Genomic DNA, 12,646 nt, shown 5'->3' with positions numbered 1-12,646 from the left:
ATTTAGTAAGCTTTAGAAATCGCACCCTCCTGTCACACTCTGCTGCACCATGTAGACAAGCTCTAAGTGGATCTAAGTTGCTGTAACTAACACTGAGGAACCAGAAGACGTGTGTGTAGTAGGCAAGCACCTAACATGAGGGTGTAAGAAGATGCAAGGTAAAGCAGACTGACCCTGGACTTGAATTTACACTATTTTCTTGCTTTGTAAGGCATAAGTTACGTAAACTTAGTCCCCCTTAAACCTATTTCCACCCACTTGAATATTACTGATGTGTATCTTACACCTTTCCCACACCTCTCAGTTTGACTCTACCTGGTTTTAAATCCACGACTTTAACTGAGAATGATCTCAAAAAGCCACTTAATGTCTGGATGCAACATTTTTTGGTTTGCTACGGCCAATGCAGACATCAGCCCCCAGAGACCGCTTCAGTTAACTCACTGATACTCAGATCTCAGTGGTTCAGGAGCCAAATTATTGATCAACATTATCCAAGTGTGAATTCATTGTTTCATGTACTATAGTAATATTGTGTGTGTGTATAATATATAGATTATGTGGGTGTGTGTATATACATCTGTATATACACACACCCATATAACCTATAGGTAGGTGGTAGTGAGGTGCCCACAACCCTGGGTACCCTTGGGAATTTGTTGTGAGATTATGTGTATATATACCAGGGTTGTGGGCACCTCACTACCACCTACCCTTAGCATGAGGAAGTTTTGTCTGTGCCTGGTGAGGGTCAGCTCCCTGACTCCATCAGTCACAGGCAACACAAGCCCTGACCTCTAGGCCTACGCAGGCCATGTGCTCTCTTTACAGGCTAGTGAAAGGAGCACCCCAAACTGCCCAAGCATCTCCCTGGAGTGTCCGGCCCCTGTTCCACTGGACACTTGGAGTATTCACAGAATCGCTGCTTCCGAAGAAGCTATACAGCCCTGATTACGTGTTTCACCTCAGATCACTGCTCTGCTAAACACGTAGATATGTTTATAGTGAAAACAAGTAAATTTATTTAACAAGGTAGAGAGATTCAAGTGATTGCAAGTAAAGATATTGGAAACAGTTGATTACATATCAAAATCATAAAACACATTCTACAACCTAGACTTGCTTAACTAGATACTTTCATGTCTTACAGAGCAATGCTCACCCAAAGCCCTTGAAGTGTTTTACAGACAGGCTTGGCTGTGAACTTCCATTCATGAGACAAGTCACGCTGTCAGTTTGCCTCCTCAGTGAAAGATTCAGGATGTAAAATTTCCTCTCAAAGATTTTGTAATTTCTTGATTAGCATTTGGCTCAGTATGCAAACAAGCATCCATTGTGAGATATGCAATGCCCAATACATACATGACCAGACAGAGAGAGAAGCATCTGTTACATCCTGCTTGAAAGTAACCTGTCTGAGACATGTCATAGACTCATAGAATCATAGAATTTCAGGGTTGGAAGGGACCTCAGGAGGTCATCTAGTCCAACCCCCTGCTCAAAGCAGGACCAATCCCCAATTTTTGCCCCAGATCCCTAAAATGGCCCCCTCAAGGACTGAACTCACAACCCTGGGTTTAGCAGGCCAATGCTCAAACTACTGAGCTATCCCTCCCACCCCACCTCCTGGTTACCTGCCTCAAGAAAATAATTTTCTGTACAGACACGTAACTCCTTTAATATTGTCTGTACATACATTTCACAGTGATTTATTATGATCAGTAGGCCACTGGCTCTTGGTAGAGACCTCACATATTACCCTTCAGTGAATTACTATGCATGTATCTGACCCAGGGATCCCTGTAGAACTCTCTGCGCCCCTCCAGCAGTGCCTGCTGCCAGTTGACGCCAAGAGATTCCTGAGTCTCATAAACCAAGACCCTTTTGTGGCAACACTTATATAGTTATGAAATAGTCACACAAAAGTAAACTATTTCTGTGTGCTGGCGTCATTACTGCCAGCTTCTGACTCAGAGATGTGCATATTTCTCAGAGTGGAGGATTTTTTTCCAGTAACTTAGTGTTTCTGAAGGAATTCATCATAAAACACTGAATAACTGTCATTAAACTCACTTTGGGTAAAAGAACAGGGTCGGGCTGTCTAGAGTGGCTCATGAAAATGGATGCCAACCTCAGGGCAGACTGTTACAAACCAGGGTACAAACCCCAACCTGGTTGTGTGTTCTATAAGTAGATTCCATCAGCCAAGTATCAAGTGTGAATTCCTCAAGCACTAGAAATGCCTTAACATGGAGTCACAGACAGCCCTCTTGGGCTTCAAAAGGTAATAGAGGCTGTTGTAATGTTCAAACTGTGTGTCCTTTAGATCCAACCCAAGCTAACCTGCTTGGGGATCCCTTGTTTAAGCTTAGAAATGTTGCCTTCTCCAAATTCCAAGCAGCATAGTGATACATATCAGGGATTTTTATTCCCTTCCCCCAGAGTTCAAACTGTGGTGGGATGAGGGTTTGTGAACATCCCCTCTTCATGGGGGTGGGAGGGAAGCAATCAGCAAAGTCTTTTGTCCATTGATGTTCCACAATGGTTCGTCTTTTATCAATAGGCCTTCTCTTGTTGGGCAGGAAATGACACCTTTTATGGTAAACTAGTAATTCATACTAGGTAATGCTTCTCTCCTGACTGTAGGGGGTGTCCAGCTTCATAGCTAATACCTTTGTAGTTACAGAGAAAACATTTAAATATTACCTTTATAACATGGGATAGAGATGATATAAGTGAGATTAATTAATGCAGCAACTCACACACATTTCATAAAGTCCAAATACTAAACACATTCTTATAAATGTAACACATCTGTTTTAACCATGCTAACACACAGGTGAGCCAGACTGGTTTCCAGTTAATCATTTGTCAGTTTTCAGTGAGGCCTAGGGGCCTTGGCATGAGCTGGCACCTGGTCTGCCAGCATCACAAACAGTTTGATGGTGTTTATGTTCACTTGACTTTTCTCTTCACTCCAAATGCATTTCATCACACATTTCATGGGACTGTTTGTTTCTGGTAAACAAAGAGAAAATTTTGCTTGGTATAGCAATATGTCTTGAACAGACATTTGTAGGCTTATTGGGGTTTTTTGGAACATTGACTGCTGAAATGAAAACTGAGACATTTCAGGTGTCCTGGGACCCAGAGGAAGCCATATGAAAGACTAGGACTGGACATATGATCACTGTAAGGGAGGGAGAGCATTGTCTTCCTAGCTAGGAACCTCTCCACACAAAAGAACTTTACAGGTTCTGCTGCCATTCAATCTTTCCAAAGGACCCAGGATTTGGCCCAATGACTTCAGCAGGTGTTACATAAAAAATCAAAGAAAAATTTTGAATTTCTGGTTTGAGTCCCTATTAAAGTTATTGAAACTAAATATTTTGGTCTTAATAATAACATGGGAGCAATTAAAACATTCCAATTTGTTTTCTTGCAGGGAGACTGACTTCATATTTCTTTTAGCTACTAGTAGATCAGCAAGGGGGCTCCCAACACTTCAAACTAAATTAGTTGTACTATATGATTTAAAAAAAAAACCCCATACATAATGAAGCTGTTTTGGTTGCCAGGACATCCTTTATAAAGTGGTGATCAACTCAGGAGAGACTTTTGTTGGGTTTCCTTGGTAATTTGTGTATTGTTCGCAAGATACACATGCCTGAAAACTGAAATGTTGCTTTCTTAACCTTGGCTCTGACTAAACTATTATCCAAAGGCCTACGGTTTTGGTTTTTGCATACTTCATGTTGTAATGAATGTAACTAATATCTGCCATATAAAAGATTCAGTTCAACAGAAATGCTGAGTATCTTCTGCATGTGTTAGGCCACTGAAATGGCTTTATGCTTTCAACTTGTTCTGAAACACTGAACAGAAGTTTGTCCAGTCTTTTATTAGCAGTGCCACAGGCCTTCTGTAGAGACCCAAACTGGAAGGCAGTCTTCATTAGAAAATTTCATGTCCACTGTTTCCCCAATAATACACACCCCTCCATAGACACTCTGGTTGTTCAGTTTAAAGCTTGTTCAGAAAAGAGAACTTGCTATTAAGAGGATGGTAACTTTTATATTGTGAATAACAATAAAAACACTTGAATGTCAGAAATGTATGAAAACTGAATTTTCAATTATTATAATAGAGATGATTACATAGTTTTGTCAAAACAGATTTTGTACATGAATCACCCACTTATGCATACAGTGTAACTGCATACTAGAGTTACCAGTGACAATTGTAATATCGGTAAAACTAATGTGATTCATTTGCTAATTGCAGGGCTTGTAATTCAGTGTTTACAGCTCTAGACCATTGTCATGAAGCTATAGAAATAACCAGTGAAGAACATGTTATTCAGGTATGGAAAATATATCATTTATTAGAATATATGGTTGGTAAGGAGGAAAAACTGTCTCCTTTTATTCCTTATGCTTTGCTGTATTTTCATGTTTTGATTTCATTGCCTGTTGGAAAGGTTTAATAAATGAAAGCAAATATGATGATCTATTTGTTTCTTTGCATATTACTATTTGCTGTATTTGTAAGGTCTTCCTTCATTGAGCTATCAGAAATATGATTTAAAAGCTGTCCCCAATATTATGCATTATGTCTTCTTAATACAAAGCCAGAAAGATTGATTGTGAAAAATCCTAATAAAGTAATACATTTACAATGTATAGTACATAACAGAGTAAGATGGTCTTGACAGTCAAGTATTTATATAATTTTTACTTCGTTTTTCTTTTGCCCGTCTCCTCTCCCTAATTTGAGATCTTTTTTGTAATTTTTGCCACTTCCATGATACTTGGCATCAAAAGCATGAGGATGGACACCCCCACTAAATGAGAGTGCAGTTATGGCTTCATACAGACTATTCACTGTTATGCAGGATGAATAGCAAGGCCCTTTTCCCCCACTATTTTTCTCTTTCACTCTTTCCTCATGATTCCTTGATGCTTGTTATTTCTGTTAGCATGGCTAACAGTGCAAATCAAAATGGGACACTTTGTAATGTGATGTAGAGTTCCAGAAAATGGACAAAATTTACAGCAGTTGTGCAATACATAATTTGACCATAGCATCAGAACTCAAATTGTTGTTTTCACAGGACATACTGTAGGCCTTCAGCTACAGATCCATTAATGCTGAGCAAATATGGCAATATTTGAGAATATTCTTTGGAATGAAAATCATGTCTTTGCTTTAGCAGTACAGTACTTGCAAGCCTTTTTACTTGTTTGGTGCAAACTTTTGTGAGTAAGTTTGATTGTTTAAGAATCTTTTGTCTTTAATACCCGTAGGCGCTTATTTATAGGGTTTTGGGGTTTTTTTAAATTGTTAATGGATAATTGGCAAAGAAAATGGCTAAATTAAATTATTTGCTATGAATAACTCACCAAGCTCTAATTCTGGCATATTGAATAATATATGTTGGTTTGTTTTTGTTTTTTAATTAAAGTACTTTGGACAAATTCTGCATTAATTTGCAGTCCCTTGTCTTATTTCTGCTTCTTCACATGTTACACGTGAATTAGGGTCCATTCAAAACCTTATTGACTTCAGCAGGAGCAAGGTCAGGCCCATCAGCAAGTTCCTTGGTTTGGTAAGAGGAATAGTCTGGGCTATACAATGTGCATTCTTACAGCAAAAATTTATTAGTATAATGTACAGTAGGGCATTTCACTCGGTATCACAGAACATTTTTATATTTAGGTTTGAGTAGATCTTTTCTCTCAGTACTTTCCTTTTTCGCATGCTGGACTAAAATTTAAGGACCTCTATTTTGACAGTATGTTAACCCAGCCTTTGAACGGATGATGGGCTATCACAAAGGAGAGCTTATGGGAAAGGAGCTTACTGAGCTACCAAAAAGTGATAAAAACCGTGCAGACCTTTTAGACACTATCAATATGTGTATCAAAAAAGGAAAGGTAGGTAAATAATAAAATTACACAAAATATTCTATTTCTATACTGCCATGTTATGTTCTTCTGGACTGAAAATGTGACATGTCCCAGTTCTTCTGATAAATCACGTATGTGGGGCCAGACCTTGGTCCCTGTTCCACACAAAGGAGCTGGCAAACCTGAGAATCTAGTCCTCTGGGGAATCCTCTGGTGGCACAGGGCCACTGCTTCAATGATACCCATCTCCCAGTCCCCTTTATAAAGGGAATCCCTGTGCTCTGGTGATGTCCAGCTACCCTAATTGCCCTGTGGGCAGCCGGCACAAAGTGGAGCAGCCTACTTTATGCTAGGGGCTGGACTGCTAGTCAGCTGCCCCAGGATTGGGGGGCAAGGGGATGATAAATGTGGCTTAATGATGCCTTTTGTCCCTCTCCTCTCCCTGCTCCAAGCTGCACCAAACACAGTGCAGGGACAACCCAGGATCTGGGATTAATCTTTAGTGTACCATTTAAAGTTCTTGTCTGTCTGTCTGGCCATGAAAATGGCATTTCCTACTACACCGTTCCAGGTGTGCCATATTCCAAAAGAGAGCTCATCTACAGATGCCAAAAGTGACTTCTCTTGTTCAGTTTTGGGCTACCGAGAGGCAACCAGCAAAGCTGACAGACCTTGTGGATTTCTTATTGTGGAGACGTCACTTTTGATCCAACCTGCACACATTGAAGTCAATAGGTGTTGTGTTCTTCACTTAAATGGGAGAGATTCCGATCCACCCATAGCCCTAACCCCATGATTCCCTCCATGCACAGACCCACCCCCAATCACTAGCCTGTGACTTCCAGAGTCTGCTCCTAGGGATACCAGAGAGCCGTGCTTGGTGGAGCCCTTAACTGCCAATGATCTGCAGGGAGGATGAGGATAAAAAGCAGGATTGTGAAAGGTCAGGATTTCCTAATGACTGAGCCTGTCTCACCGTTCAGGACTGGTGAAGAGACTGGTATGGGAACAGCACAGCAGGGTCTTAGGGAGGCAGACCAGACAGCTTCTGAGAACAGAAGTAGCAGGCAAATCTGACGGCTTCCAATACTGCCAACCTCAGATAGTCAAAAACCACAAGACTGGCTTTAAAAAAACCACGAGATTTTTAAAATAGTAATTTTTTAGGGGAGGGGGTGGAATTTTCCTTCTGTTTTTGAGCCTTTTTGGTCACATTTTCCAGACCTTCTCTACAATCATGAAGGATAGAACCTTTTAAATTAAAGCTGAGATTCTCATGTAATCACATGACTCTATCTTTAAGAAAAACAGAAGACATCACAAGACTTATGATAAATCATGAGAGTTAGCAACACTGCTGGCCTGTTGGCTTTTCTTCGTTGGGCTAAAGTGGGTTCTGATGAATAAGGAGAGTAAGTCTTTGTTTAAAAGTTTAAATCGGCCTTATCCCTGAGACAGTGTTACTGTCTGTGTTTGTGTGAAATCTGGAATCTGTGGTCACTTTTTTTAGGTGGAGGAATCTTAAAAATAATGAGGCTCCTGAGGGTGGAAAGTGAAGGGAATTTCAAAATGAAATCACTTTTTAAAATGTTCCTACTGATGTTAGTTATTTAAAAAATATTGTGTTAAATTTAAGAGCATAATTCAATCATTAGTATGAAATAGAGGGATTTTCATCCTGCTTAAAATTCTAATCTAGAGCTAATTGAAAAAATTGAACTTTTTTCAACAGGAAAAGGGACTATTTTTTTCCGTAAGTGTCCTAAAAATTTCATTCTGGTTTTGTTTTTGTTTGTTTACCCAGTATAGAGCTGGCTGAAAAACCTTCCAGTTTTGAAAGGTGTTTAGTTTTTTGTTTGTTGGGAGGGGGAGTTGGGGTCCTTTTTTAGTTAAACATTTTTTTGCTTTTTTGTCTTGCGTGATTTTTATCTTATTATGAACTTAAGTATGGAGCTGTTAGGGCATATCCATAATGTAATTCGGTCTGCAAAATGTGCAGTAAAGCATGTCACCAACAAATTCTGCCCCTTCCCTGTGCTGGTCTGAAGGGCCCTGGGTACAGTGGAAACAGGATAGAGGTGGAGCAGGATGCTGCCTGCCAGAGGTCAGTAGAGGGAAACACAGTAGGTATCTCTAGGAGAAATGGTAGGAATCAAATATAAATCTCATATAATTCCTTTTCAAAAGAAATGCATGGCTAACTTTCACACCACAATTATTTCTGTAAAATATGTGTCAAACATGGTGCTCTGAAAGGTTCTCCACTGATTATGATTTAAAAAATAATCATGGGTATATTATAGGGCTGTCAAGCGATTAAAAAAGTTAATAGCACTGTGAAACAATAATAGAATACAATTTATTTAAATATTTTTGGATTTTTTTACATTTTCAAATATAATGATTTCAATTACAACACAAAATACAAAGCATACAGTGCTCAGTTTATTTTTGATTACAAGTATTTGCACTGTAAAAAAACAAAAGAAATAGTATTTTTCAATTCACCTAATACAAGTACTGTAGTGCAATCTCTTTATCATGAAAGTTGAACTTACAAATGTAGAATTATGTACAAAGAAACCCTGCATTCAAAAATAAAACAATGTAAAATGTTAGAGCCTGCAAGTTCACTCAGTCCTCCTATTTGTTCAGCCAATCGCTCAGACAAACAAGTTTGTTTGCATTTACAGGAGATAATACTGCCTTCTCCTTATTTAAAATGTCCCCTGAAAGCGAGAACAGGCAATTGCACGGCACCATTATAGCCAGTGTCACAAGATATTTACGTGCCAGATGTGCTAAAGATTCATATGTCCCTTCATGCTTCAACGACCATTCCAAAGGACATGCATCCATGCTGATGGCAGGTTCTGCTCAATAACAATGCAGAGCTGTGCGGACTGGCGCATGTTCATTTTCATTATCTGAGTCAGATGCCACCAACAGAAGGTTGATTTTCTTCTTTAGTGGTTCGGGTTCTGTAGTTTCCGTGTCAGTGTGTTGCTCTTTTAAGACTTCTGAAAGCATGCTCCACCCCTCGTCCCCCTCAGATTTCGGAAGGCACTTCAGATTCTTAAACCTTGGGTCAAGTACTGTAGCTATCTGTAGAAATCTCACATTGGTACCTTCTTTGCATTTTGTCAAATCTGCAGTGAAAGTGTTCTTAAAATGAACACATGTCTTGAGTCATCATCCAAGTGCTATAACATGAAATATATGACAGAATGCAGATGAAAACAGAGCAGGGGACATACAATTCTCCCCCAACAAGATCAGTCACAAATTTAATTAATGCATTAGTTTTTTAACGAGCGTCATCAGCATGGAAGCATGTCCTCTGGAATGGTGGCTGAAGCATGAAGGGGCATACGAATGGGGCATATCTGGCACGTAAATACCTTGGCTACAAAAATGCCATGCAAATGCCTGTTCTCACTTTCTGGTGACATTGTAAATAAGAAGAGGGCAGCATTATCTCCTGTAAATGTAAACAAACTTGTTTGTCTTAGCGATTGGCTGAACAAGAAGTAGGACTGAGTGGACTTGTAGATGCTAAAGTTTTACGTTGTTTTGTTTTTGAGTGCAGTTAACAAAAAAAATCTACATTTGTAAATTGCACTTTCACGACAGAGATTGCACGACAGTACTTGTATGAGGTGAATTGAAAAATACTGTTTCTTTTGTTTATCATTTTTACAGTGCAAATATTTGCAATCAAAAATAATATACACTTTGATTTCAATTACAACACAGAATACAATATATATGGAAAATGTAGAAAAACATCCAAAATATTTAATATATTTCAATTGATAGTCTATTGTTTAACAGTGTGATTAAAACTGTGATTAATCGCGATTAAGTTTTTTTGAGTTAATCGTGTGAGTTAACTGCAATTAATCGACCACACTAGTATATTATTTAATTTAATGTGACCCGAAGTATCCTTGAAAGCAGTTTTCATTACATTGATTTAGGAATGGCAAGGGGTTTACTATGCAAGAAGAAAATCAGGAGACAGTATCCAACAACATGTGAGGATAATACCGGTGATTGGTCAGGGAGGGTAAGTTACCCAAAAGGTACACTTTATTTTGAGTAGTGTGTTAACCAAACTATTTTATGTCCCCAGCGACCTTGGTATGGAAACCCCAATGTGCTCATTAATAGAGTGACATAGATAAATGTACAATAAGCTATTGCTTATTCTTTGTTTTCTGCCTAGGGAATCAATAACAAATTATCAAAGCTGAACACTCGAGGGTGAAATTCTGTGATGTACATCCATTGCAGCCCCACTGAAGTCAATGCAATTACTCATTGTGTACGTCAGCGCAGATTGTGGCTCAAAGAATTGCATGTAAAACTGGGGGGAGGGGGAAGAGGAGAAATAGCAATTTTAATGAAGTGTAACAATGTCACTAATACAGAAAACTGCAAATCCAATGTTTAGGTGAACACTACATAAAAAGAATAAAAACAACTTTTAAAATTACCTTCTCAAAAATCCAAACAGACTGTGAACAATTCATGGGGATCAATAGTCTAAGTAAAGGCTTCCCATTCCGCTCATCATGCATGCACATGCTTGCATGTACTCATAATTGCAGCATATTATGCACAGGGTTAAATTCTTCCTTCAGATGTGCATATGCACCTACCACAGGAGTAAATGACATGAGGATCCAAGGGCAGAACTTGGCTATGAAATATAACAAATGCTCTTCACCTGGTAATATGTTTTATGCTTTTGGTTGTCATATATGGTCACTAAGGTCCGCTTTAGACAGCAGTGCTGATAGTGTGTTAATGTGATCATGTCATTTCGCTTCTGTCTTAACCATTCAATTGAATAACAATCAATTATTTGTGTTGTTAGGAAAATTAGACATTTTGTGTCCATCAAGAAGCTGTGCTGTACCAATGAAAACAATAAACAGGTACTGTATTTCCTTTGTAATGTGTAATATGTCTGTGTTATCAGGCCTTTTCATTAACTTTTTGCCACTTTTCTCTTTACAATTGGTATAGTAGACAACTTCTAAAACAAAAAGATAAAGTCAGATACTCTTTAAAAATGTTGAAGACCATGTACCCTTATTTGAACAAGCAAGAAGACTTTTGTATTTACTTTAAGAACAGCTTTTTCTAGTCAGCCACGCTTTATATTACATAGGGCCACACTCTTCGCTGGCTGGTACGGTGAATGGGAACAGAGATCTGTGCTCTCCTGAAGCATGAATCTAGCCATCCAGAGCATGATTTGATGGTTCAGGCCTTGGGGATGCATTCTAGAGTTCTCCTTGCTGTCCCTTTGAACTAGAGCTGCGTGCCCCAGCTAAAGACATCAGCACACACAGTAACAAGCTAGGGAGCTAGATCCTTCTCTAACCTGCAACCTGGGGGGGATGTGCTGACAGGTAAACTAGGCCTTCTTCTAGGTCTAGGGTATACTTGGAAAATGTACCATGTTAGAAAATATGCTGACTATAACCCATTTGAACTAGCACAGTGTTAAATATATTTTTGCTCTTAATGTGGACAAAGCCAGTCCTGGTTAACTCTTACTCTTAACTATTACAATGTGCTTCACCCATATCAATACACTGTCTGACAACTTCTGCCCTTGGATGAAATAAAGATATGTTCTAGAGGGCAGACTTTGCCCTATCAGTTAAAATTAAGCCCTCTGGACAAAATCCTGCCTGCTTCCATAGCTCTAAAAGGGAAGGGGTGAATGATGAGAGAGGTTAGAGAAGTGTAATTTTCAGTGAGGTGTGCCTGAAGTTTTTCTATATATTGCACACTCACCAATAAAAAACAGTGTATACACACCTGATCTTGCTAATGCAGAAATAAGCAAGAAAAAGTTGAAGCCATGTGTATAAAGTGGCAGTAAAGGACATAATTTAAAAACAACACCAACAAAATCCTGTGCGGTTCATTTTTGTTTTTCTGTAGTCTTCAGTCTCTCTGTTCATTGACCTGGTCAACACAAGTGAGTTAAAAAATATATGGAAAAGTGTACATATAAAACCTTCTTGTATATAAAACCTTGGATCTAAAACTGAATTAACATTGAGCATATTATAGGCAGAGCTGGCAGCAGCATCTATTATTAAGGTTTTGATTTCTGATATTTGAATAGTTATTTGAAAACAAAGGCCACCTCAGCCTTCAAGCTAATTAGCCTGGGCAGACCCTGATGCCCCTTTGCCTCTCCCTTGACATGTTACTTCAGGGGGGCTCTACAAGGCTGCTGGGGTCTGCCCTCGAGGTTTGAGGATCAAGGACTAAAAGAAAGCATCACCCATGGAGGGTTAAAGGCCCTACAAAAAAAACAAGCTAAGGCCATTATGTTCAAGTGAAGTTAGATAAAGCTTGCTTTGATCAATAGAAAATTTAATTCTTTTCTTACAAAACTGTGGTTAATTAGCTAGTCTTTTGAATTCACAACTAAGAACCTCTCTTGTTTGTACCAGGATGTTAAGCACGCTACGATATTGAAGGAAATTTCAAAAGAAGTTTTTATTGAGATTGCAGGCTCATTGGGGCTGGGAATGTGTCCTTAGGTAGGGCCACAAATTCAAACAGCTCTTTATAAAAATAGACTATTTTGAAATAATAAGTTGAGAGGAATGATTTTGTTCACTGGATTCAGACATTGCAGATTTGCACCCTCTGGTGGCACAGATAGGTTTAAAAAAGGGAAGGCAAGATCCAGCTTAGGCTGT

The 12,646-nt window shown here is 38.9% G+C and overlaps 1 protein-coding gene across 3 annotated transcripts in view; it reads left to right on the top strand.

Annotated features, from left to right (window-relative positions):
- The window catches only part of PDE8B (phosphodiesterase 8B), a 157,748-nt gene that overhangs the window by 105,045 nt on the left and 40,057 nt on the right, over nt 1–12,646 (top strand). For all 3 annotated transcript variants that reach the window (XM_074952686.1, XM_074952687.1, XM_074952688.1), the window contains exons 7-10: nt 4,285–4,363; nt 5,796–5,936; nt 9,890–9,978; nt 10,792–10,852. In XM_074952686.1, the coding sequence (XP_074808787.1) occupies nt 4,285–4,363; nt 5,796–5,936; nt 9,890–9,978; nt 10,792–10,852 (370 nt within the window). The remainder of the gene's footprint in view (nt 1–4,284; nt 4,364–5,795; nt 5,937–9,889; nt 9,979–10,791; nt 10,853–12,646) is intronic.

The sequence above is a fragment of the Natator depressus genome, chromosome 5 (genome assembly GCF_965152275.1).
Source record: "Natator depressus isolate rNatDep1 chromosome 5, rNatDep2.hap1, whole genome shotgun sequence".
NCBI lineage: Eukaryota > Metazoa > Chordata > Testudines > Cheloniidae > Natator > Natator depressus.
Note: the sequence above shows the minus strand (reverse complement) of the source record. Positions and strands in the feature narration are given on the sequence as shown.